This window comes from Cylas formicarius, unplaced genomic scaffold (assembly GCF_029955315.1).
Source record: "Cylas formicarius isolate icCylForm1 unplaced genomic scaffold, icCylForm1.1 PGA_scaffold_9__14_contigs__length_23061073, whole genome shotgun sequence".
Classification (NCBI taxonomy): Eukaryota; Metazoa; Arthropoda; class Insecta; order Coleoptera; family Brentidae; genus Cylas; species Cylas formicarius.
The window spans coordinates 1,975,193-2,001,241 of record NW_026844365.1 but is presented as its reverse complement, the minus strand read 5'-3'; the positions used below and the strand labels follow the sequence as shown (position 1 = coordinate 2,001,241).

Sequence of the window (26,049 nt, the reverse complement as noted above, 5' to 3'; positions counted from 1 at the left end):
CACTCGTTACGTCATAGCACAGAATTGGGATGGTTCAACTCGATCGTAAAGCATAGAACCAAAGTTACGCAGTCCGCACGGTTTCTAAACGTGATTCTGTGCCTTTTCAAATAAAAAAAAGAAATCGATTTCGCGTCCGTCGACGGGACAAGCCGCGCTGACGTTTTCGAAATTCATCGTCAAAATTCCATTTCGCCCGCGAAATGAGCCCGCCGTGAGCCATGCATCCGTGGGGACGGGCCAAACCGGTTCGCAGGGCGTTGCTGGAAAGTGAGCCATCCGAGGAGCGCGAGGTAAGGGTAAAATCGCGACTTTTTCGCCGGACACGTCCGTCATTTTTCACGGACGTATCGATTTTCGAACGGGCTACCGGGCGACAGATGGCGCCGCCCGCCTTCGTTTAAAAATTTTTTCCGTCCGTCGCGGCCGGCCCCGATTTCGCTTGCATTCAGGCCGCCAATTACCCCAATTAGTCGCCGAAACGCTCGTTAGCGTCGGTTTTTTTCGCGAAAATCCGAGTCACGGACCGCAGCGCCGAAAAAATGCGGTCCGTGACGCGGCCAACTTCGCGTGCGTGGGGTCTGTCAAAAACGTATGTTGTTGTGGTGTCGACGGGTAACGTTTACGTGCGGGGCTGTGCGAAAAACTCGAAATATGTGAGAAATCGAGCAGTGCACCGGTAGCGACCGCGTCGGCGACAATGAAAAAGGCGTTCGGCAACGCGAAATACCACAAGCTGCCGCAGTATTCCTACAAAGACGTTCCCAGCCTGCTGATCCACAGACACTCGGTAGGCGCATACTTTTCGCACGATTCGAAGAGCCGCTCGAATCGGGGGCGGCTTTGCCGGCGCGTCGCGTTCTTTTTTTTATTTCTACCCCTCCTCCACCCTCGGAGCGTTAATTTATGAATTTTTAAACACGCGATCGATAGCGACGCCGAATGTAAAACGTACGTTGATTTTTTTTTACGATGCCGCGCTGGCAAAACTTTCGCCTAATCCCGGGGACGCGGTTGTTTACGCGGCGGATTACCGCGAGGCATTGTGTCCGCCGTTCAAACACCGCGTTTTTATCTTTTGGTGCGTGTTTTTTTTCCATAATTCTTTTGCATATCACGGCAAACATGGCACGATTGTTTTAAGCGCCAGAATAAACTCACCTTTCCAAGGTCGCGAGGAATAATTCGGACGGCGCCGCCGGGGCACCCTGGTGTTTGCCCAAAACGTTAAAGAAAGTTATTTTTAATCGTCACGGACCACCGCGGTACAGGGTCGAGATCGTTGGCTCTTCTTTTTTCCCGCCCCGGCCGTTGGCCGGGGGGTGGGGGGTGCCGTTTGTCCGCTCACCGATGACGTCATCGGCTCGCGGTGCCGATTAGTTTATCGGATTTCGTGAATTAGCGCGGCGATAATCGTTTTTTTACGATTGCCCGTTAATCGATTTCCCGAAAACGACGACATTGGGCCCGCGTGGACCGTGAAAAATCCTCGATAATTATCGTATTTTTTCCGGTACGCGGATTTTTCGCTCGAATCGTCTTGAAAACTGCCGGGTTTTATTTATTTTTTTCGCTCTCAAATGACCGGAACGACTTAATTAACGGATAATTCGCCCCGTGACGTCGCCGCGCGCTATCGAGGCTACGCGAGCGTCGCCGTATCGCCCTGCCTCGGCGATATTTGCTGCATTAATTGTATATTCTGCACTTTTTTCGTCTTTTTTTTTTTCGTAAGAGACGTTTTAACGCGGGCGACGTGAAATACGGGTCGCCCCGTATTATCGCTTAATTCCGAGCAATTTTGTTGTTAAGCGCGTAGCCGAGCGTGCAGGGCGCCCGACTACAGGGCGGTCTCGGTAAAAAGTTTTTATGCAAGCCGGTAAATGACATGTAGTCAGCGCCACAGACCACAACTGAATTTTGGCGACATCCAAATAAAGGCATGTTGCGAGTGTATGGTCTTTTTCTCTTTATGTTCTCGGGTGGTATGTCATTTTTCTGATCTGTGTTGTTACAAATTTATTAAACAAAATGGGTTCAGAGGTTCGCGGCCCTAATGGACAGTTGCGGAACGCTTGTTCTGTATCCAGGAGACCCGTTTTTAATCTATTTGAGCCACAGATTTGAAGGATTTACACAGAATAAGCACTTATTTAGAGGTTCGTTATGTATATATATTTAACATTTAAATCAATTCAAAAGCACTGCTAATTTACTTTTCAAAGGCGGAGAAGGCATTTCTCAGCAATTGATTTTTTACAGCTTCAATAACACGGCTGTCGTTAAAATTTTCGATTGCAGACTTTGGTTGGTAGCTCTTGACAGTGCTCGATGCTGTGCTAACACTGCGTAAGACAAATCGGCAGAAAAATGAGCTTGTTGAGCCCATGTTGCACTGAAGATTGGCAGCTCAATTGCAATGTAATTGTTCTTGTACCAGGATGGTAGTTTTTTTTTTCTTCTTACAAACTCGATAATTCGAGGTGGTTTAGGGAAAAATCCCAGCTGGGACAGCGGCGCACACTTTTAAAACAATTTTGCGGATAGGTTTGGTTTAAATATGAAATGGAGCGAATCGGGAGGCTTTGGATGTTTCGATGTCGCCTACAGCGTCCTTTAAGTCGCTAAAGAGGTCTGCATTTGTGTTGAAAATTGCCTCTTAGTTGCAATAAATTTGTTGTCGTACCTCGATGGTCGTTTTCTTTTCTCTCGGTTACTTTTTGCACCCAAATAATCCTTAATTAGTCGTTAAAAGTGGTTCCCTGGTAAACCGTTCGAGGAACTCTCTGTACCGGCCGAATAATTCGAAGTGGTTTTTTGGATAAATCGCATCTGGAAAATCCGGACTAGGCACAATTTTGAGATAATGATTAATTGCTGCACCCGCACTCGTGGGCCTCAGAATATTGAACGCGCCGAGGGACTCTTTGCACCGACTGAATAATTCAAGGTTTGAAAAATCACGGTCGGGCACAATTTAGAGGTTAGGTTTGGTTTAGGGATGGTCTGTTCATAGATATAAGAAAGTGGCCAATTGCTTTTGAATGGGATTATCGAAGGGTGGTCATTAACATACAATGCAACAAGATTATTACCTAAAGTTTCGGAATTTAAATTTAAATAGGTAATAAAAATAATTTGTAATTTTATTTTAGATTTAAACATAAATACACACGTATATAAATAAATAGTTTATTTCCTAACAAAACCCCAAATAGTTAAATTCTAAGCAAAGTAGTGATCCGTTCGGCCATATTTCATTCTTACAGCTTGCCCGTATCAGTTAGTCACTTTCTTATATCTCTGGACAGATCTTATTAAATGGAGCGACTCGGGGTCTTTGAATGCCTTTTACAGCATCAAAATATAATTGTTCTTGTTGTTTTTCTTCTCTAGATTACTTTTTGCACTCAAATAACAATTAATTACTGAACCGATAGTTGTAAACTGTCCCGACTCTTCGTTGAGACAATTGTGAGGTTAGGTTCCGTTTAACGGTCGTACATTCGATTTTAAATATTGTTCGCGTTTAAACTGACCGCCCTGTACGCGCCGCGGCTCGTCCAACCGTTTAGAGGCTGATTGCGCGCGAGCTGGGGGGGTGGGGGGCGACGAAAAAAAAAGGCTTAGCCAGTGATGGGTAAATTCGCCTATTGTTTAATTGGCAGATCTGCTCGCGCGGTCGCGTCAGTCAAGCGGTAACGCTCAAACGTAGATCCACGCGCGCGTCACGATATGCTCTCGGTTTGATGAGATATTTTTTTTTCGCTGCCCGTTCTCTCGAGACGATTTTCGGCGCGCCGGACATGTGCAAGGGAAAGTGCAAGTGCTGGCCCTGCGCTGCCCGCGACAAACCGCCCCAGGTAAAACCACCGCCTCAAATTCGCTCCGAACGCAACAGGTGACGTCACGCGCGGTCGCGGCCTACTTCGACCGCTCGCCGATTTCAATATTCAAATATATATTTTTTTTGGTTAACGAGACCGCCGCGGGGCGCCCATATCTAAGCGGGTCAATTCGATTCCGCGGCCCCTTTTTTTTCGATACCAGCGACTCGCCGCCGCCGCCGTTTTTTTTTATTGGCCTTAACTAGCAATAAAAAGTCCGCGACAGGAAACGTTTTCTCGCTAAATTACATAATGAAGATACGCGCGCTTTAAGGAGCGTTTTGTTGCTCGGACCAATTTAAACAGAACCGTGTCTCTCGTTTTCTCTCTCTCTCCGTTCTGTGGTCCGTGGTCGCGGCGCGGCCGTCTCGATCTGTCGGACGCGTTTCGAGGTTTTTCCCGTTTGAATCGATAATCGATGGGGCGCGACTTGACCGGAACGGTAATGAAACCGAAACAATAACGATCCGACGCGAATTAGTTTACAATAGCCGCGCGGTCTCGCTCGGCGGCTTCCGCAATATGGGGCGGCCGCGTAGCATTCCGTGAGTCCTCTTCTTTTTTAGGATGCCGCGACGACGCCCATGTGGCTGGCGGCCAGCGAGGCCAGCAGCCTGTCCTACGAGGAGGTCGCGCAGAGGCTGGAAGTCGACGTGCTCAAAGGTCTCACCTGGCAGGAGGCCACGCAACGCAGGCAATTTTCCGGGTAACCCACCTAGAGTACTTTTCACTAATTATTTTGCTTATTTTCGACGAATGAACATTAATTTATTATGGCGATAGAAATAAATAATGGTTATAGTTATTCTGCCCTCAAAAAGTAAGTCTTATCAAAAAGTATTTATTTATTTATCAAAATTAATGGTGTCCCTTCCAAACCTCCTTCGTCTCATGTGATTCTTGAGTTTTGGAAGCAGGAAAAAGTCACCCAATGAATTTAATGAGTTTTTGAATAAAATCCCAAATGTAACTTAATCTTTCTTCTTGCACTGGATGGCGGAAGACGATGTTTCAGACTGTGTAATTGCATGACATTAATTTTAAGCTGGTTCCAATATTTAAAAAAAGGTAACACAAACTCTTCGACCCATATCAATAGTTCCCATATTTCGTAAGGTCTTCGAGACACTTTTGAAAAATCAATTATCACGATTTTTTCAAAAAACAAAATGCATTTGTGATTCCCGATTTGGTTTGATAATGTTGAGCGGATGGCGGATCTTTGGTTCACCAACAATAACTTTAAACTAAACGCAGATAAGCCACAACGTCTTGTTTACTCAACTAATAATAAGAATGTTAGGCACTTGGGAGTAACGATTGGGCCCCTATTGTGTAAAAAACTTGCCTCTAATATTTTTAGTAATTCGTAAACTTAAAGGACTCTTCACTCTTATCTAACTTACGGAATAGTTCTCTGTAATTTTGGCACAGCAGACAAGGCATTTAAACTGCAAAAGAAAGTTGTTCGTTTGATTGCCGGTGCAGGTTATCTCGGGCATTGTCGACCAATTTTTAAGAAGTTGGAAATTATGCCACTTCCTTGGCTGTATATTTATTATCAATTATAAGAAATACACAAAAGCATAGACAGCTTCAGTCAGAACTCCTCTTACCATGACTATTTAACTAGAAATAACAATTCTGTCCCTATTCTGTCGGGGCCCATTCTACTGACACGCTGGTTCCATTCTCTTCTTCGCTGCCTTATCCATCTGACAACGTCATTTGTTTGGCACTTTTCTCTTATGTCTACATTTCTCTGTCTGTCCCTCAATGTGTATCCAGTTATCATTCTTAAGGTCTTCATTTCAGTAGTTCGTAGGATTCTCTTTGTTACTGATGTTTCAGCTCTGGTTTTCGCACCATATGTCATCACTGGTCGTACGCAGGTTTTGTATATTCTTGACTTACATTCTGCACTCAAATGTTTGTTTTTCCATATGGCATATTTGTGTTTAAGTCTTTGATAAGTTCTGTGAGTTCTTTCGAGACATTACTGCTTTCCAAGATGGTGATAATGTCTTTTAGTTGGACTCTATCAAAGGCTTTTGTTAAATCTATAAAGCATTGATAGGCTGGAAAGATTTTTCAGCCAGTTGCCTGAGTATGAATAATGCATCGGTAGTGGGGCGGTTTCTTCGGAATCCTTGTTGTTCCTCGCTTGTTGGCATTGTTGAGCAGATTTTATCCGCAATGATCTTAGTCAAGATTTTTTTTTTTTAATACTTCCCGACCCCTCAGCCCCCCCATTTTCAATAGGTTCCGTCACGGGGCAAAACTGCATTTATGTGCCAAACATGAAGTCGACTGCTTCAAATTTCGGACACTTATATACAAGGTCCAAAAAACCGTCGAAAATCGCGAAAAGAAGATGCGATTTCTTATAAGCTTATGTGCCTCGTGGAGGGTTAAAAAGGAGGCAGATGTCAATTTTGTAGCTCCAACGGTTCGAAAGTTATTCAGGAACAACCAAAAGACGAGAACGGAGAACGGACAGACAAACATAAAAAAAAACATCTTAACCTTTCTTAAAAGGCACTTTTTTTACTCGGTCCATTGAAGCGTCTGTGAACGGCGTGACTGTGCAATGACTTTCTATAACTTTGTTGATGGTCCTTCCTTTTGTTTATTTATATAAACGTCTTGTTCTTTGTTATTTACACTGGCCTGCTTTTATGTATTATACACGGTAATTTATACATTCTTTATATAATTTTTCATCGTCTCATTTTTTATATACATATTGTATTTATGACTTGCCATAATTGTATGAACAAAACGTGGCTATGGTGGCTGATGCAAAAAGTCACGTTACTTTTCGAAGTCACCTCGTATATAGAAATAAAAAGCCCGTACGTTCCACTTCTTCTGTGGGTAATTTGTTTGCTTCCCAACTTAAATATTTGCAACCAGTTTTAACATTCGTTTTATTTGTGATAGAATAAAAATTGTTATCAATTATATATTTGAATTGCATTATTTCTCAACCGTATTTCTTACTAAATCTAAATATTTGTTATTTTTATGACAGGTGAATTAAAATGATCAACAAACGTTTTTATCGGTCGCCGCATAGAGAACTCTTTTTCTTTTTTCGCCTACCCGATTGGAACGAAAGCCGCTCTAGTACTGTTGGCTCCAAAATCATTGTCATCCTCTGAGCAACGTTTTTGCTCTTCTGTGGTCCTTCCTGTAGTCTTCTTCTTCTTTACTAACCTGAAGTTGTTCCACGGGAGCTCTAATGGCAAGTTGTGACGTAGGACCCATAAGACCTTGCGGCTTTCATCTAACAACATGGCCGCTCACAGATCGTCCATGTTTGAATTTTTTACGGCACTATTTTCTCAAAATATGTCGAAATCCTGTCCCGGGCAAAAAAGGAGTGAAGGTGTGGAAAGGCAGTGATGGATTGCAGATCTTTAAGCCCTGTAGATACGATGCAATTTCTACGTGTATTTTTGTTTTGCTTGTAAAAAAAGAAATAATAATAAAAAAAATAAACTCATAGGTTTGACCTCCATTGTAAAAACTTTGAGAAGTTTTAAGAAACATCAAAGTGTTCAACAAGCACAGATATTGGGTATTTCCTATGCTTGTTGTAGTAAAAATTCAACTTGTAGCTTAATTGTTTTCTTATATTTCCTGTAATACTTGTACGCGAAAGCATATTACCCAAACATTCTTCGTAGCTATTTAAGTGTACCTAAAAATGTAGGGAGTTCTATTTTTTTATAATCGTATATTTCAAGAGCAATCTTTCGTGATTACGGCTTAAACCTATAAGTTTATAAAAAGAAAAATTGCATCGTGTCTACCGAGCTCAACGCTCTCATTATTAGTTTGTCTGTCTCTCGTGGTTAGTTTAGTGTCAACAGCAAATCAATGAAAATTCAAATATTCGACAGATGTATAAATATCAGAAATATAAATTAAAGATAATATAGGTCCAAGGACGGAACCTTGCGGTACACCTGATGAGACAGGGAGAAATTCAGAACTTACACTCTCTGATATCTGTTAGCTAAGTAGTTATCAAAAAAACGAGTCGAAACATCATCGAAGCCGTAGTAGCTCAATTTGACGCACATAAGCTTATGGTCAGGCCGATCAAAGGCTTTAGAGTAATGTAAAGATAACATTACAACGCCCAATACTATTCACTGACAGTCTTTTAATTCTTTGAGTGCGGTAGATTATAAAGAATGGTGAGAAAGTTGTAAGTTGAAGAGAGATTTCCAATTCCGAGTAATCCTGCAATGCAATCAAAGTGAAGTTAGTACGGCACAGGCCAGACAAGCTGCTTCACACCTAACGAGCTGGCAAATTGCTCAAGGCAGAAACCAAGAAACTTAAGAAGAAGACATTGAGTAAGGGGTCCCAGGTGTGATCTTTGCGGAACACCAGAAGGCACTTTAATTTTGGTGAATGACGTAGGATCTTTTTTAATTTGACGATATGATCCGTCTGCAAGAATATCTTGAGTCTTCTCCTCACCAGTAGCTGATTTTTATAAAAAATAAAATAACATTAACACATTCTAATGTTTTGAGATGGAGGAAGCTATGGTGTTGACAATAGGTCGAAGGGGTTATCCTGCTTTGTGGATCTTTGGGGGTCCGTAGAGACGAGGAATTTTAGAGTCATGGGGGGTCGAGAAGTTTTGTGAAAATTCTTGCAGTAGCCTGCGGATGTTTCATTGAAAAATTGAACCTACACCGTTTCGTTTTCGCAGCTATAACGAGTTCAAGGTGTCGGTGGAGGACCCGCCGTGGAAGAAATATCTCGAGCAGTTCCAGAACCCGCTCATCCTGCTGCTGCTCGCGTCCGCGGTAGTGTCCGGCGCGATGAAGCAGCTCGACGACGCGGTCAGCATCACCATCGCGATAGTGATCGTGGTGACGGTCGCGTTCGTCCAGGAATACCGCTCGGAGAAGTCGCTGCAGGAGTTGACGAAGCTGGTGCCGCCGTCGTGTCACTGTTTGCGGGAGGGCACGCCCGATTCGTTCCTCGCGCGGGAGCTGGTCCCGGGCGACATAGTTATCTTGGAGATAGGGGACCGGGTGCCCGCCGACCTGCGCCTCTTCGACGCCGTCGACCTGCTGATTGACGAGAGCTCCTTCACCGGCGAGACGGAACCGTCTCGGAAAAACACCGACTCGGTGCTCAGGCCGAACGGGGCTCACTCCTCCAACACCAACATCGCGTTCATGGGCACGCTGGTACGTTCGGGTAACGGCAAGGGTATCGTGGTGAGCACGGGGACGAACAGCGAGTTCGGCTCCGTGTTCAAGATGATGCTCGAGGAGAAGGCGCCGAAAACGCCGCTACAAAAGTCGATGGATAGCCTGGGGGCGCAGCTGTCCATGTACTCGTTCGCGATCATCGCCGTCATCATGCTGATCGGGTGGTGGCAGGGCAAGGTGCTCCTCGAGATGTTCCAGATCGGGGTCAGTCTCGCCGTCGCGGCGATACCCGAAGGTAAGAGGTTGCTTTGGTAATCCAGTCGCTGCGCGAGGCGACTGGCACCACTATGGAACTTTCGCAATAACAGATTCAAGGGGGTGGGGGCGACAAGATTGCTTTCGCAATCCCGCGCACCACTATTGAACTTTCGCAAAGTCGTAAGTCCACGAGTCGAAACTCTATATAGCGAAATTGGAGGGGCTGTTTTTTTTTTCGTTACAAATAGTTATAGGCACTTTATTTTATATAAATATTTAAGAACTTCATTTAATGTTCCAAATAATCGGTCGTTTTCTTTTGAATTTTTTTTAGTATGCCAATCGCATCTCGTACTTCGAGAGGGGCATCTGCTGTTGTAACTCCTCACTTGTAAACGAAATTGTTGTTCGAGACTGCTTTATCTACCCGCTTAGTGGTTGATCATTTTCCAAGTCCTATCAGGGGTGTTGAATTGTTTCTGCTGTCACCTCTTTCCAAGCTTTACTAATAAAGTTGACTGCATCTAGCATATTAATGGAAAATTTCTCTTCGGACTCGATCATTTCCATTAACATGTTTTTCAAGACTGTTTATTAGTGATGTTCTTAAAACATCGCGGGTTAGTTGATTTTCCAATCACGACTAGCTTTCTTCTTTCTCTCACGCATATTGACAGCTACTAACACTGTTATACGTTCTTTAGAAAGTTTTCCACCCACACACTTTTTGCTTCGAAATTTAAGAGTCACTTAGTAAAAAATGCCAGTTTGGTCAGCATTAAAAATGTCGTCAACAGGGTACTTATCTGCTAGTTTTGGCCACGGATGCTCCAGCCAATCGTTAGTGACGTTTCTGTCGACATCACGGGCTTTCCCAACCATCCTTCCGAAGCCTTGTAATCTTTTCTGCTTTTAGTTTTACGATAGGCCCAGGGAGTGGTACATTTTTAAGACTGCTGTTGGAACCACTGCAACGTTGCCCTATCCAAATCTTCAAAATTTGGCTTTCTTGGTTTTTTAGTAGAATTTCCTGCCGCTTCATATTTGTAATATGTAATAATATATTGCCTTTATCGTTGTATATACAAATATACGGTAGAGAAGGGGCGCGGTCTAGCAAAAGCCACTCCACTTAACCTCTTAAATGTTCAAATCGAAAACTAAATAGGAATTTATAAATACATCGATAAATTAAATGTAGTATAATATTGTTATAATACAATTTTTTTAAAAGTTAGCAGTTTCAACCTGAAATATTTTTTAAATAATTTTAATTAAATTTGATTTTACCGAATCGGGTATACTATTAAAAATCACCACGGCGTTATAAGAAAATCTGCGGGACGAAGATAAATTAGAGTCGGTGATTTTCAAGAAAATACTTGTTTTCTGAAACCATGCAGTACGTGGTAATAGTAAATGACGTCATCGCGTCTAGATTGAGGTCGAGAAATGGCCATTTTCATTTGGATTTTTTCAAATATCTCGAACAGAAGATGTGATAGACGAAAACCATGAATAAAAAAATTGTTGCTCCCGATGGCCTATAACGCTGAACAATTTGTTTCACGATTTTGATTTCGGGGCCTTTCATATTTTTGTTTATAATTGAAAAACCTTGTATATAACGGAAAAAATGCCTGGAATAAAAGTTATTGTGCCGGATCTCCCGCATTTCATGGTTCACAAATTTTCCCGACCGGGTTGATAGTTTTCGAGAAAATAATTTTTTTCTGGAAGTCAAAATATACCAAAAAAATTTTTAAATTTTTTTGAAAAGTACTTTGCGAGATTTCACTTAGTCCTTTTTCAACAGACGAAATGCGGGTGTCGGCTTCCACCCTTCTGCCAAATCTGAAGTCGAGAGCCGCAAATTTAAAACGCCTGTTAATTTTTGAATTTATCTCTTAATATCTTGAACTCCCTGTACAATAGGTGAAAACCTTAAATACAAAAGTTTTAGCTCTTTGTGGAGGCTATATCGCCATGTAAAACGAACTGACATCCGAAGCACCGTCTTTCAGTTATGGCCAATTTTCAATAGTACATTTTTCAGTTTTTTCGAATTTGCGGCGCACCCTGTACTTTTTGAAAAATTTTCAGTGGACCAACCGTTGCCAAGCGCGTATACTTTTGGAAAATTCGATTTCATCGATTTTTGCGAAAGTAACTAGCACGTATACTTTCGCAAAAAAAATTTAATTCATTTTGCGAAAGTAACAAACGTCCGAATTCGTCCGTTTCCAGGGTTACCGATCGTCGTCACGGTGACGCTCGCTTTGGGCGTGATGCGGATGGCGAAACGCAAGGCGATCGTGAAAAAACTGCCGACGGTCGAGACGCTCGGCTGCGTGAACGTCATCTGCTCGGACAAGACGGGTACGATCACGCGCAACGAGATGACCGCCACCGTCCTCGTCACCTCCGACGGCTACATAGCCGAGCTGACGGGGGCGGGCTACAACGACCACGGTCAGGTGCTCCTTCACAAGTGCGACGATCCGGAGGCGGCCCGGGAGAGCGTCGCCAAACTGCTCGAGGTCGGCGCCGTCGCCAACAACGCCGTCATCGCCAACGAGGTCCTGATGGGGCAGCCGACGGAGGGCGCTCTACTTGCCGCCGCCATGAAACACGGCATGTACAACGTCGCGGACCGTTACGTCCGTCTCCAGGAGTACCCGTTCAGCTCTGAACAGAAGACGATGACCGTGCGCTGCGTGCCCAAGTACGATCCCGACAAGCGGGAGGTGTACTTCACCAAGGGCGCGATGGAGAGGATCCTGCCCAAGTGTACCGCTTACAGCGTCAACGGTGAGAGTCGGCGCCGCGGTAGTTCGAATGTACCGCCGTCGTGAGACGGACGATTCGACGATTTTTCGAATCGGAACGGGGTGGGAGCGCGACTATGCGAGTAGTTCGAATGTACCGGCGCAAAGTTTGGAGTATCCGGGAAAGTCAGCATACGTCGGCACTTTAATTTTTTAATTGCTGAGAACGCCGGAAGGGCGGTCGTACGAGTAGTTCAAATGTACCACCTCGGGAAAAAGTTTTTTTTTATTTTTTCAAATTGTCGGGAACTAGGATCGCGCGCGTTTGCAAGTAGTTCAACTGTACCCTCCTCGGATTTTGAACGAATTTGACGTCCACGAAAGCCGGGCAAGTTTTCTATTTTTTTTTTCAAATTGTCGGGAACTAGTATCGCGCGTGTTTGCGAGTACTTTTACTGTACCGCTGCCGGATTTTCAACGATTTCGACTACAAGAACACCCGGGAAAAAGTTTTTGGTTTGTTCTCAAATTGTCGAAAACTGGGATCGCATGTATTTGCGAGTAGTTCAAACGTACCGTCGCCGGATTTTGAACGATTTCGACCGCTACGAAACCCAGAAAAAAGTTTTTTTTTAATTGTCGGGAACTAGGATCGCTCGTATTTGCGAGTAGTTCAACTGTACCGCAGCCCGGTTTTCAACGATTTCGAGCCCAGGAAATCTTTTTTCTGTTCTTTTGAATCGCGAAACACCTTTAATCGATTTCGGCCGTCGAAAAAATTTTTTTTTTAAATTTCTGAGGATCTTCGTCGCGCGTAGTTCAAATGCTGACAAACCTGAAGTTCACATGTATCGCTACCGGGTTTTCATCGATTTCGAACGCTTTAGCAGGATAGACAGTCTGAGAAAAGGATTTCCAATCGGAGCCGTGGGAGCGTCGCCATACGAGTAGTTCAAATATACAGTGTACTGCAATAATAGTCTAAATGTATTGTAACATGTCAATTACCTGGACGATCGTAGGACGTCGAGCGGTTTCTAATTTTCCGAATTCGCGGAGCCGTACGGGTAGTTCAAACGTATCGGGGGCTTTCCAGGCACCGTCCAGCCCATAACGGAGCAGAAACGGGCCGAGTTCGTCGCGGAGGCGCACGAGATCGGCCGCAAAGGCTTACGGGTGATCGCCCTCGCCAAAGGCCCCGCCCTTCTCACCGAACTCGTCTACATGGGCATCGTGGGCATCTGCGACCCGCCCCGTCCCATGGTCCGCGAAGCGATCAATATGCTGAGCGAGGCCGGCGTGCAGGTCAAGATGGTCACGGGCGACGCAGTCGACACCGCCGTCGCCATAGGTACCGTAAGCGTCCTCCTCCGCCCCTAGACCTCGCCCCCCGAAGTCGTTTTTTTTTTTTCGCAGCCCAAATGATCGGTCTGCAGACGTCGCAGGCGAACGTGCTGTCCGGCGAGCAGCTGGACGCGTTCAGCGAGCCGGAGCTGGACGCCGCGGTGCCCCACGCGACCGTCTTCTACAGGGTGTCGCCGAAGAACAAGCTGTCGATCGTCAAGGCGTTGCAGCGTAACGGCTACATCGTCGGCATGACCGGCGACGGCGTCAACGACGGCGTCGCCCTGAAGAAGGCCGACATCGGGATCGCGATGGGCAAGAACGGCACCGACGTGTGCAAGGAGGCCGCGGACATGATCCTCGTCGACGACGACTTTTACACCATCATCGCCGCGATCGAGGAGGGCAAAAGCATATTCCACAACATCCGCAACTTCGTCGGCTTCCAGCTGTCCACGTCGATCGCGGCCCTCGCCCTCATCGCCCTCGCCACCCTGATGGACATCCCGACGCCCCTCAACGCCATGCAGATCCTCTGGATCAACATCATCATGGACGGGCCGCCGGCCCAAAGCTTGGGCGTCGAGCCGGTCAGCGAGGACATCGTCAAGCAGAAGTCGCGCAACACCAAGGAGCCGATGATCACCAGGAAGCTGATCGTCAACGTGCTGCTGTCGGCCACCTTCATCGTCGCCGGCACCCTGTGGGTGTTCAACCGCGAGATGAGCTCGGAAGGGATCACGGCCCGCGACACCACGATGACCTTCACCTGTTTCGTCTTCTTCGACATGTGGAACGCCCTCTCCTACAGGTCGCAGACCAAGGGCGTGTTCCAGATAGGCCTGTTCTCCAACACGTTTTTCCTCGTCGCCGTCGGCCTCTCCGTCCTCGGGCAGCTCCTCGTCGTCTACGTGCCCCCTCTGCAGAGCGTGTTCCAGACGGAAGCGCTGACCGCTTGGGGTGAGTGGCGCGAGGTCGGGCCGGTGGGGGGGCGGGGCTTTCACGTCTTATTTATTTATTTATCAACGGGCCAACCCCGCGATATAAATTAGGATTCACATAAACGAAATAGTAAACAACAAAATAAAATAAAACAAAGTTGAACAAACAATGAACATTGGTTTTCCAGTAAGGACACTTGGCGAGGCACGACCACAAGGTTATACAATACTATTGCGAAGAAAAGCGGAATAGTTTTACTGACAGTCTTTAAGTTGTTTCTCACTCTGGAAGCAGTCGAGTCGGTCAGAAAAGCGATTCGCTAGTGCAGCTGACCTAGTAAGAAAAGAACTCCGCCCCGGTAACACTGCACTTTTAAAAATTTGCATTTAGCTCTTATGTCTGAAAATCTCTTATAGTCTGTATATAACCCGGTCCCAAGATATTGTTTATGTGATTTCTTCTTAATCTTAAAGCTCTGGGGAAAACCAAACTGGAAACTTCTTAACCGAAAACTTCTTTAAGGGAACGTAAATATCGATATGACCATGTCCTCAAGGGTTCTGTTAGCAAATAACTTATCCCATTCGAACTGCGTCAAAAACTCAGTCCATTGATTTAAAATCTCTGTAAATGCCGTCACCCCTTCATCTTTTCCAGACATGGCCTTCCTCACGGCGCTCACGTCGTCCGTGTGGGTGTTCTCGGAGCTGAAGAAGCTGTTCGAGCGGCTGCTGGAGAAGAGGTGCCGCGGTAAAAAGACCCCGCTCGAGTACGTATGACGAAGCGGGGGGCCCGTCGGGGCGAAGCCCCGGCACCGCTAGGGCCGGAGCGCTCGCGCGCGGCGCCCCCATCGGACGACGGTATTTATTATTTTTTACGACGCGCACGGGGGCGGGCCGTCGGCGCGGGACCACTCTGTAAATATTTACATAAACGTTGTGTTTTTTATTTGGACGTGCGTTTGTTTTATTTGTGACGCCGTCGGGTACGATTCCTCTAACCTCCCGCCGCCCACGGTTTTTTTTTTACGTATATGGCGCACGCGCAAACTCGCACCGCTAGTCTCTGGAATGTCTTTCGTTTGCGCGTTTTGTACGATTTCAGCTCACGCTTCGTCCGGTAACAGATTCGGCGTTCACTCGATCACCTCTTTATTGGGTAGATTGTTTGTAAATAAAGTTCTTTGAAAAGTTGCCGTTCGCTTCATTTCAATACGAGGACGAAGTGCGTCATCGCGGAACGCAGGCTGTGACGTCATTTCTACGCGGACCACAGAGCGCACGATCCGTCCGCATAGTAGTCGATGACGTCACCGCAGCACAGACCACAGAACACAGAGGTATAGACGAGCAAACCGTCTGTGGTTAACGAACGAGTCTACCCTAACTACATATATATATTTTTTGTCCTATAATCACCAGTCTCGAAGAACCCAATAAAATTATAATTTCCTTTCTAAATTACAATAAAATTAATCTAAAACGTTAAATCTATAAAGAATAAATATATAGATGAGAAAGACGAAATGGATAAGTAAATAATAATATACACAAGCATAAATAAAAAAAAAATATAAGAAAGGAAAAAGAAACCTGCGGCGGTTTTCTCGACTCAAACAGGGCATGACGCATGCGCGAAATAGTCCCGTCGAGATTCGAGAAAACACCATAGAAGAAAGAAAAAGTAGGAGTTCCCAGAATATTCACTTAATATGCCATGGCCTCTTTCCCATCCGGAAGAAGGATAATAAAGAAGAAGAAAAATGTTGATTTATAGCAGTGATCTCAGCAAATATATCCAATAAATGAAAGGAAGAATTAGAATGACATTCCATCCGTGTGTCACTCGTTCATTTTACGAGGACCGAATCTATCAGTAACCGATTTCGAAAAGGACCGAATCATTTCAATCAATCGTTCATTTCAATACTTTTTTATGTCAACATAAGCGGCAATAGTCGTCACTAAGTCCGAACGACCGATTCAGAGTCATTTTAATTTGAATTATTGTTGTGTCTGTATGTTTTCTGTTCTAGTTAGTGTAATATTTAGCTGTGTTCTGCTTTTGATTGAATCATAATTTTATCAAAATACGTATTGGGTTGTGCCAGTAATACATTAATTTGTTTAAACTAAATACCTGTGTGAAAATAGATATTTCATTCAATATGCAATTCAACACATAAGCAAATCTACCAATCGATGTCGTAACTCAATACTATAGAATAATTATAACAATACTCAATTTAGACTTCCCGCAGCAGCACTATTAATGTTAATATTAATTTATCATCACACCACTGCCTCAACATACGGCCATCGAAATGACTTTTTTGGTATGGCGAAATTAAAACTAACCAAATTAACCTTGGTATTCTGTGATAGATGTTGTGGACGCATTGGATGTTTTTTATAATAAACAAGAATAAAACTAAAATTTTAAGTACAACAAACTGTACAAACTTCCCCGCATTCACAGTACCTTGATTCCCCACCACTCTTGCTAAATGGAATGGCGAGCTATAATGATTCATTCTCAATTAAGTGGGCACTCTACTTATAAGTAAAGAAGAAAAACGTCAGCGAACCTAACCTCCAAACGATACTGACCGAATAATCCTGATAAACTTGGCCATCAGAAGTGAAGAAGAAGAATAAGAACCACGAAACTGAAAAAATGACGGGCCCCTTAAAAATCTACCCGACGGCGGAGCAGTGCCAGATAAACAACAGGATCGAGTGCCCCGAGCGAGGCTGCAACCAGATATTCTCGTCCGAGTCGAATCTGAACCTTCACCTGACGAAAACTCACAAGAGGACGGAGCTAGAGCGCGGGGCCGCCGAAAAGCATTACTTTTGCCCCGAGCGGGCGTGCTCGTGGAGCGCGCTGAAGCACTTCAAGAGCATGAAACTGCTGAGGCAACACTACCTCAAGGTGCACGCCGCGAGGGCGTTCGAGTGCCCCTCTTGCCGAAAAAAATTCCCGTCGGCCCCCCTAATGAAGGCGCACCTCGAATTTTGCGGCTTGTCGTTTACGTGCGGCGACTGCACCGCGTCTTACGCGTGTTACGACACGTTGAAAACCCACGGCAGACGTAAGAAACATGCCGTGCCGGAAAAGTCGACTTTCAAGGCGAAAGTTTTGGGCGAAAGGGGATCGAGTAGCGTCCGCGATAGTCATACGTTGCCCGGTAAGCGCGCGTTGGCCAGCAAAATGACGCAAAACTCGCAGCAAACGCAGACAGGCTGCAAAAGCGTCCAGCTGTCGGTGGAAACCCAGACGGTGGGCGAGTTTTTTGGTCTGTGGCGAAGAAGCGACGCGGACGACGCGATCGGTCAGAAAAGCGCCGTCACCCAGACCGAAGTCGTCAAGTCGTGCGAGAGCGGTTGCAACACCTCGTTCCGACTGGAGGACTTTGAGTTTACCATGAGAGACACACAGAAAAACTCGTCGGCCACGCAGACCGTCGACGAAGACGATATATACTCTATCTCGACGACCGCTCGCGATTCCATTCACACCGACACGTCCGATTTGCTCGGCGACAGTCTCAGCAACTTTTTCAACTGCCACACTGAGACCCAGACTGACTTTATGTTGGGCGACGACCTGTTCAATTGCGATTATTACTCCAACATGTACACGCAGACGTGCGACGAAATCCTCAGCGGCTTGACGGGCTTCAACGACACCCACACGCAGACCGCGTTCGACGATGTGCTGCGGTCCGTCCAAAGCCAGACTTCGATGTCGACCGCCGACACAGCCGGCTTCAAAGGCGTGGCGCACACCGAGACCCAGACCGACGCCGAATTCAGGCAAATGCTCGAAATAATAAACTCCTGACTATAAACCAACACGTTTATTTATTTTTTCGCTGTTGTGTAACGAAAATAAATGTTTCCTTGTTAACATAACCTACTTCTTCTTCTGCCGTAGTGGGCTAGAATAACGAGACATAAATCCATTCTACTTTCGGCATAAAAGATGAAATCGTTCTTGAGTTGGTTAATTCTGTTAATCAGTGGTTTATAAAATAAAAAACTTATGAAACGTTTGCTCGTTTATTTTCTGGCGCGTCTATTGAGCCTCTAGCTGTCAGGTACAATCAACCACAGAATCCTACACCCTCGAGAGCCGTGTTTTTCCTAATATCGGTTCGAAAGTATTTTGTCTAACAAGTGATAGCAAATGGGTAGCAATTAGTGTAACGGGAATCGTTACACTAATTGAGATTTAAATTGAAACATTTTTCAAGCTGGCCGAACGATCCTACCATTTTGCCTAAGAGAAGTTAAGAAGGAGAAGCTGACTATTATGCAAGCGGACGTCTTACTAATCTCATGTACCGCAAACGAATCCATAGGTTGCTCGATAAATGGCCCGGTAAGGAGCGCTTCGGTCTCTACAGGTTTATGCCTTTGTTTTTCGTGCTGGGCGCCGCGTTGGAGTTTTCCATGATCAACTGGCATGTGGGAGAGACTAATTTTTGTGAGTATCGCATGCCTTTGCGGTGGCTGCTCTAGCGCTTGCTTTCAGATCGTACTTTCAAGCGGAGCCGAGCGAGAGAGATCGTCGACAAGGAACTGCTGGGGCGTTGAGAGATGCCGGCGGGCGTTTCCTGGGGCGCGTATCTCCGCTTGGTAGCGGCGTCCCTCGTTAGCATGTTTGCGGGAGCGCAACTTGTGCACGCCTATTACAAACCTCTGACGGACCTCGATCGCTATGTGGAAGAAGAAAGAGCTCGGCGTAACGCGAGCGAATCGCAAAACAAGGACGTTTAGAGCGCCTAGTGTTGTTTAATAGACGATTTTTTATTAGAATATGACGTTTTATTTTAAGTTAACCTCTACGTTGTCGTCTTCTTCTTTTCGTTTCTACGTTTCAGGATATGATCAGACTTTCGATTGAACCATTGCACATGGCGGACGTTGCTCCTGCCCGGTTCCAAAAAATTTATAGAAATCGGTCGAAATTAGTGTCGTTTAAAGAAAATATTGTCACGTATATTCGTTATCTGAAGTGATAGAGATGTAGCGCCTATAAGTTTGGGAAATAGTGTTCATCTTACGTGGATGTACACGGATTCTATGAGGTGTATGTAAATACGGTTTCCCAAGCTGGATATCTTATTATTTAAGATGTTATTCTACTCTACGTATATGTGAATTATTGTTTCAAACTGGCATTTGACGTAAAAGTAGTGGTAGTTTTAGTCAAAGAAAACTTCTTATCTTCTTCGCTTTTAAAGTAAAACCCCCATTGTCATTGCCATCACATTTTAGTTCCCTGTACATCAAAGAAAATACAGAATACATTCTTACCGCTCTTCTTCTTTCCAAGAGGCGGTACTAAAGGCACAGAATTCAAACGGCCATACGAATTGAGTTTTTATTACCAAAAATGGGTACAATCGCAAGTGGTCGCCCGCGCGGGGCGTGTAGAAAATTAAAAAAAAAATGTACAAAGTGTCGCCTAGCGCTAATATGGCAGAGAACGCGATCACAGTTCTTTGAGCTGTTCGCTGTACTCGCGGTACAGCCTTTGCCACGGCAGTTTCGTCTTGATCACGGCGAGGATCTCCTTGAGTAGGCCCCGCCTTGGGATCCCCATCACGTCCGCCTCCAACCGCCTCTTCTTCGCGCGGCCGTGGGCGGGGCCCATCAAATCGTCCAGGATGAGCCGCAACCGGCACTCCGGTCCTGTAAGCCGCCCCGTAAAAGAAGAAGACATTAAAAAAAAAGAAGAACCCCCTCACCCCGATCGAGCAGATGGTTGACGGTGGCAAGTAGCCAGTGCTTGTACTCGATCACCGACTTCAGTATGCCGGTGGCGGCGATCTGAGACTCGAGGAAGCTGAGGGTCACTCCCGACGGGAGGGCGGAGTCGGCGGGACGGTACGACGGCATCATCCGCTGGAGCGACGCGAGGGGAAGATTGCCGGGCACCTTGCGCACCATCGCGCTCCCCGACCTTATGACCGGGTCGAGGGGGTTGGACAGCTGCACCCTGCGGAATACGCGAGAGTGGAGGCGAAGTTCCCCGCGGCGTCGCCTACTCACCAGGTCTGCAGGTCCATGGAGTAAGAGTAGGCGCGTCCGTCGCTCAGGGTCACGATGGGCTGGTCCGACGCGGTTAAAAAACAGCTTTTCACTGAAACTGAAGACGAATGGCGCTTCGCGGAACCCCGCCCCCGCCCCCGTTCTTACCTTTGCCGGCGAGCAAGCTGCGTACGGACGCGCGGCTCAGGACGCTCCGCCCCTTTCGCAGGTCCCACATGTGCAACAGCCCGGTTTTCGTTAATACGAGCAGCAGCCCGGAATCGGACAGGCTGAGGGCGGAGACCAAGTCCTCGACGAGGAGAGGGGGCAGGGGGCGGGCCCCCGTCGCGAGGTCGTAACAGTTGAGGGTGAGGTCCTCGCAGCACGCGACTATCGTCGTCCGATTGGACCCGATTATTCGCACCGGAGAGCCCAGATAGGTATCCCACGCGGGCTCGGCGGGTCCGCCCACCTCTATCTTCGACAAGGACGCGCCGCCCGCCATCTTGTGGCAGCCGTTGGTCACCTGAAACGACGCGTCAGACGCCGGCACGTCGAACGCGCGACGTTTACCTGAATTTTGAACGCGCCGGCCTGTTTCGTGACGGCCACGCCCACCGGCAGCTTGGTAGGGTCGAGGACTCCGATTAGATTGGTGACCGGCTCGTCGCCCGGCACCTCCGAGCACATCAGCTGCGTTATCTCCGAGCTGGGCGGCCTGCTGACCACGTGGTCCGTCTGGGTGGTCGCGCGCCTGAAACAACCGCGTCAAACACGCACGGCCCGGCCCACTCGCGATAAACTCACGGAGACGACTTTTTCGGACACTCTGGCTCCGTCCTCTTCTCGATCACGATCTGCGATTTCGTCGGTGACGATTTGCTGAAGGTCGTCGAGTCCGCGCTGACCCTGAAACGCCCAGTTGCGGTGAGCACCGCCCCCCCTAAGACTCGCACGCCGCGACTTACTGCAACGCGTTGGGGTCGACGTCGGACGTGGCGGTCGGGGCGGTCGTCAGCAGCATGGGAGTGATGCGGCGCTTCCCGGACGGCAACCGCGTCTCCACCTGCTTGTTGACCGGCACCAGGACGTTCTGGTTGGGATTGGAGGCGTCGTCGGGGGCGCGGGGCGGTTCGACGACCTCGGGCGTCGCCGGCGCCGACTTGACGTTCATTTCCTCGATGGCGGACAAAAGTTCGGGGTCCTCGACGATCTGGGTGCCGCCAAAGTTGACGCCCCAGCCGCCCTGCAGGGACTTGTGGTACACGCGCTCGTAGAGGGCGTTCTTTTCGTCTAGCGTGAGGGCGGCGCCGATCTCGTTCGCGTCGAAGGTGACGCAGGCGACGGTGCCGTCCCACGAGCACGCGAGCAGGAACAGGCCGCCGCTGCTCCACGATATGTCGAGCACGCTGTCGTCGAACAGGTCCTTGATGACCACCAGGGGCCGTTTCAGGGACGTCAGCCACACGCTGATCGAGCGATCGCGGGATCCGATCGCGCAACAGCAATACTGGGTCGCCTTTTTGGGGCTGTCGGGCGACGATTTTTTGAAAATGTTCGAGTTGAAGCGCTGAAACGACGCGCAACGTGGGCCAAACCTATCGCATTGCTCGGCCCCACCCCCTTGCCCTATATATCGGTCGCTATCGTAGATCTTTTTCAAAAACATTTAGTTTATTGACATTTCTTTTAGCCGTTTTTGAGATCTTTCAGTTTAATTGCCTGAAAATGGTCAAGTCTGCCTTGGTAGCAACCATATTATCTATGCTTGCACAGCTAATGGTATGGTATGTTGAACAATATGGCGGTCGGATCAATTATACACGAAGCATCCTAGAACGGCCAACGATATTTAAATTTTCTTGCGGCAGAAATAGAACAGTTGTTAGAAAATGTACCAGCTAGGAATCATGTAAATTTATTTTGGCATGAAGATGTCTAACCAGTTACCGATAACATAAATAGACTTTGGATAGATAGGCAAGGAACAATCAAATGGCCTGCCAACAGCACCGATTCGAATCCTTGTGACTTTTTTTTTGTAGGGATGCTTAAAAAATAATATTTATTATAATAGACATGAAAATTTAAAAGTGATGACAGAAAAACTTAATATTCATTTTACAAGAAAACCCTGATTTTATCACCTCGTGTATTAATAAGAATTTGAAAGGAAGTATTGTCCAATGTATAGAAAATAATGGAGGTTATGTGGAATATTACTGTTTGAATAATATAACTTTATTATTTGGCGTTTTTCTTCCTCAGAATAAACCCATTTGAAATGTCTTAAGTTATTTAATTTACGATGCAGATCTTTAGTTTTGATTAGTTCTCAAAAGTCAAAGTCTTTGTTAAAACAAATGCAGACAGACGATTTTTTGAAAATGTTCGAGTTGAGGCGCCCCCGGGGAACGTTCCAGAAAACCCACAAATTACATTACAGCAAACTTTGATAAAGATGAAACTTTATGCCAGTAGTAGCGATTTGCGATAATATTTTTATTGAGATATCTCGCGCAACACTTCTACCTCTTCTACCACTTCTACCTCTCTGCCAAATTTGAAGTCGATAGCTTCAAATTTAAGACACTTGCTACATTTCTTAATATATCACGGAATAAATTGAACACCCTGTACGATAGCTGAAAACCTTAAATACAAAAGTTTTAGCTATCCATAAAGGCTATATGACCATGTAAAAGAAGCTATCATCTGTAGCGCAGTCTTCTAGTTATTGTCAATTATCACTTCTAGGGGACCACAATTTTAAGTTTTTTGCGAATTCCCCGTACATTTTTGAAAATTATGAAGAATAAGGATTTATTTTATTTTTCGAAAAATAGCTTTTTCCTTGAAGCCTTCTAATCGCAATTTTTATTTTTTTTTAAATACTTCCCGATCCCCCCCCCCCCCAATTTCAATAGGTCCGGTCGCAGGACTAGGCTGCAAATATGTGCGAAATTTGAAGTCGATTGCTCCAAATTTCGGACACTTATCGTGTTTCATAGCGATGTCCAAAAACCAGCCGAAAATTAAAAAAAAAGATGGCCGCACGTAGAAAATGTCAATGTTACAGAGAAACGGAGAACGGACAAAATAATCGATCATCGATTTTGCGAAAGCAACAAGAAAATTACAATAAATAATCACGATAGTTGACAGATAATAACATATGTTTCCAGAGCATACGTCCGAGAATTTTTGCAACAATATATACGCTATAATTTTTAAATGGCTTGGGGTAGCGATTTTCATTGTTTTTTAAATTTTTTATTTAATTTGTGAAAATTATGTCTAGGAGGCTGTGACCAACATAGCACCATATTGGGAACAAAAATATTCTAAAACCGGTACCTTTTTTGCAACATTTTGACACAAATATATTAACTGTTTCTACATTTGTAAATTGATTATTGTTTTCCGCGATATCCAAATCAACAACACGACAAAATCGATTATCAGATAAAAATGTACAAACTGTAAGAACTTTCAATCATGCCGACTTGATGATGAATAGAAGCAAAGCCACCTGGGTCAAATTTTGTTTTTATAAAAATGTATTGACTTATCTGGTTTTTTCCTTCCTGTGAGCTTATTTTTTAACGGATTATGATAATTTTCGTGTCAAAACGTTGCAAAAAAAGTAACGGCTTTAAAAAGTTTTTGTTTCCACCAGGGTGCTATTTGAAAAATCTAGGTTACCCTAAAAACTTACATTAAATGCTATTTGCCATTAGACAAGTAAAGAAAAGTTTGATTTACAATTTTTTCCACGATCAGGTGACCCGGTAAATAGTATTTGTGATGGTCACAGCCTCTTAGACACAATTTTCAAAAATAAAAAAAATAATAAAAAAATTGGTTATGCCATTTAAAATTCGTTAAGTTATATTAACCCTTCGAAATTGCCAAATATTGAAATTCCTAACCAGACTAAAGAAACAAAGCAAGATATTTTTGAAAGTTTGACCGGCTGTATCCTGGAAACTATACATTTCCAGGTTCAGTATATTTCGAAGCAATTTCGGTATCTCGTATCTCCCAGCTTGATACGTTGGTCACTTCTCCGGGGGTTGTTTAAAAAACGCCGGGGGTTTACTTACGACGCAGGTGACCGCCTTCCGGTGCCCCACAAAGTCCTTGTCCTGTTTCCAGCCCTCCCGTTCGATGATTTGGGCGGTGGGGCCCCCGCCGTTCATCGCGTGGGCCGACACCAAATACTGCCCGTCGGGCGACCACGAGCACCTCAGAACGTGGGTGGTGGCGGAGCACTCCTGGAAAGGATCGGTGACCGTCTCCTGCTGCGTCCAATCGGACGTCCTCCATATCCGGAGGGACTTGTCATCCGACTGACTGGCGAGGTATTTACCGACGGGGTCCCACGTCACTCCCTGAGCGAAAAGCTTAAAAAAACCTCGTCGGCGACTCCATCCTTCCTACCTTGACCATGCCCGTGTGGTTTTTCAACATGGCGACCTTCTCGGGGAAGTTGTGAGAGTTCCACACGATGACGGTGTTGTCGACGCTGCCGGAGGCGAGCCAGCCGTCGTGCGGGGCCCACGCGAGGTCGAGCACGTCGCCCGTGTGCGAGTTGAGCGTGTGCACGCACTTCCACGTCTCGACGTTCACCTTGCCGCTGCCGAATATAGACGAGCTGCCCTCGTTCGTCAGCCTCCAGATCATCACGAGTTTGTCGTCGCTACCGGAGGCGAGGTAGTGCCCCCCGTGGCTCCACCGCACCACGTTCACGCACGCCAGATGGTTGTCCATCTGGCAAAGCATCTTTGGCACTTTCGGGTCGGACTCGGCCGCCTCGTCGACCACCGGGTTCACGTTCCATATCACTATCCTCCCTCCTGAGCCTCCCTGGCCGCCGGTCGCGAATCTGTTGCCTTTCGGGTGCACGTCGACCGAAAAGATCGGTTTGTTGTCTGCGAACACACGAAGAAACGGTATCCCTCGTATCCCACGAAAAACTCGGACCCACCTTCGTGGTTGATCCACGCGGGCTTGAAAAAGATCATCGTCGGGCGCCGGCTTAAAAACTGTTTTGGGCGCGCATTCCGGTCGGCGGGGAGGCGGATTTGCGTGAAAATTTGCGGAAAAAAAAAAGGTTAAGTCGGGAGGAGCGGCCCAAAACAATTTTCGGCGGCTGTCAACAGCGGCGGCGCCACCGTCGCCAGAAACGGCCGGTTTCGCTATCGATCGCCACAGAGAAATGATTGAATTTTAAAATTGCAAAAACCAAATAACAGGACATTAAAATAAATTTTTAAAATATGTACCACACCATGATACAACAAAGATATGACATTGCGCATGTAGGCGGAACCAATGAGTCACGTCACTGACGTCACGCGGAGCTTGATTTCGCGGGATTCCTAACATTTTTTTGTTTTAAATATAAGTATTTGATTTTCAAGATTACCTAACACTTCCATTTTCCGGTCTTAGAGAAAAAGGCGTTTCAAAAATAATACAAGTAAAATTTATTTATATTTATATTTGCCTTTATTAATATTTTGTAAATTTGAGAACGTCTTGTGTTTGTTAATTAATGATCCTCTTCTAGCGACAATGGACAAAGGACAATGAAATATTAGAAATGCATTATCGTTAA

The 26,049-nt window shown here is 45.9% G+C and overlaps 5 protein-coding genes across 7 annotated transcripts; 4 read left to right on the top strand and 1 right to left on the bottom strand.

The window, feature by feature from the left end:
* The first annotated feature begins 152 nt into the window (after positions 1-152).
* Positions 153-15,578, top strand: LOC132707854 (calcium-transporting ATPase type 2C member 1). 3 transcript variants are annotated; one of them, XM_060679827.1, is made up of 7 exons: positions 153-293; positions 4,454-4,593; positions 8,623-9,368; positions 11,579-12,142; positions 13,196-13,450; positions 13,516-14,403; positions 15,043-15,578. In XM_060679827.1, exons 1-7 carry the CDS (start codon positions 222-224, stop codon positions 15,162-15,164), a joined length of 2,787 nt encoding a protein of 928 aa, XP_060535810.1. In that variant the 5' UTR covers positions 153-221; the 3' UTR covers positions 15,165-15,578. The 3 variants fall into 3 exon arrangements, with proteins under 3 accessions (XP_060535810.1, XP_060535809.1, XP_060535808.1); XM_060679826.1 differs by lacking the exon at positions 153-293 and adding an exon at positions 427-790; XM_060679825.1 differs by lacking the exon at positions 153-293 and adding an exon at positions 3,658-3,863.
* Positions 15,579-16,949: 1,371 nt separating this feature from the next.
* On the top strand, positions 16,950-18,320 carry LOC132707409 (uncharacterized). Its single transcript, XM_060679255.1, has one exon. It carries the CDS (start codon positions 17,062-17,064, stop codon positions 18,229-18,231), a length of 1,170 nt encoding a protein of 389 aa, XP_060535238.1. The 5' UTR covers positions 16,950-17,061; the 3' UTR covers positions 18,232-18,320.
* Positions 18,321-18,699: 379 nt separating this feature from the next.
* On the top strand, positions 18,700-19,206 carry LOC132707413 (small integral membrane protein 4). The gene is made up of 2 exons (XM_060679261.1): positions 18,700-18,876; positions 18,925-19,206. Exons 1-2 carry the CDS (start codon positions 18,729-18,731, stop codon positions 18,984-18,986), a joined length of 210 nt encoding a protein of 69 aa, XP_060535244.1. The 5' UTR covers positions 18,700-18,728; the 3' UTR covers positions 18,987-19,206.
* Positions 18,990-19,206, top strand: LOC132707414 (ubiquinol-cytochrome-c reductase complex assembly factor 6). The gene has a single exon (XM_060679262.1). The coding sequence runs from the start codon at positions 18,990-18,992 to the stop codon at positions 19,167-19,169; it is 180 nt and encodes a 59-aa protein (XP_060535245.1). The 3' UTR covers positions 19,170-19,206.
* Positions 19,207-19,762: 556 nt separating this feature from the next.
* On the bottom strand, positions 19,763-25,763 carry LOC132707412 (protein HIRA homolog). Its single transcript, XM_060679260.1, has 10 exons — positions 25,417-25,763; positions 24,870-25,360; positions 24,533-24,820; positions 21,395-21,996; positions 21,234-21,335; positions 21,000-21,180; positions 20,595-20,952; positions 20,448-20,544; positions 20,144-20,394; positions 19,763-20,087 (listed from the first exon to the last, which is right to left on the bottom strand). Exons 1-10 carry the CDS (start codon positions 25,451-25,453, stop codon positions 19,888-19,890), a joined length of 2,607 nt encoding a protein of 868 aa, XP_060535243.1. The 5' UTR covers positions 25,454-25,763; the 3' UTR covers positions 19,763-19,887.
* Between the last annotated feature and the right edge of the window lie 286 nt (positions 25,764-26,049).

Bases quoted from the DNA above. Each gene is read 5' to 3' on its own strand.
- LOC132707414 (XM_060679262.1), top strand. From the start codon at position 18,990: ATGCCGGCGGGCGTTTCCTGGGGCGCGTATCTCCGCTTGGTAGCGGCG.
- LOC132707413 (XM_060679261.1), top strand. From the start codon at position 18,729: ATGTACCGCAAACGAATCCATAGGTTGCTCGATAAATGGCCCGGTAAG. The intron at 18,877-18,924 runs GTGAGTATCGCA...GCTTGCTTTCAG, and splicing joins TGTGGGAGAGACTAATTTTT to ATCGTACTTTCAAGCGGAGC.
- LOC132707412 (XM_060679260.1), bottom strand. From the start codon at position 25,453: ATGATCTTTTTCAAGCCCGCGTGGATCAACCACGAAG. The intron at 21,997-24,532 runs GTAAGTAAACCC...GCGTCGTTTCAG, and splicing joins GGAAGGCGGTCACCTGCGTC to CGCTTCAACTCGAACATTTT. The intron at 20,953-20,999 runs GTAAACGTCGCG...GCGTCGTTTCAG, and splicing joins CCGGCGCGTTCAAAATTCAG to GTGACCAACGGCTGCCACAA.
- LOC132707409 (XM_060679255.1), top strand. From the start codon at position 17,062: ATGACGGGCCCCTTAAAAATCTACCCGACGGCGGAGCAGTGCCAGATA.
- LOC132707854 (XM_060679825.1), top strand. From the start codon at position 3,750: ATGAGATATTTTTTTTTCGCTGCCCGTTCTCTCGAGACGATTTTCGGC. The intron at 13,451-13,515 runs GTACCGTAAGCG...TTTTTTTCGCAG, and splicing joins CGACACCGCCGTCGCCATAG to CCCAAATGATCGGTCTGCAG. The intron at 14,404-15,042 runs GTGAGTGGCGCG...CATCTTTTCCAG, and splicing joins GGAAGCGCTGACCGCTTGGG to ACATGGCCTTCCTCACGGCG.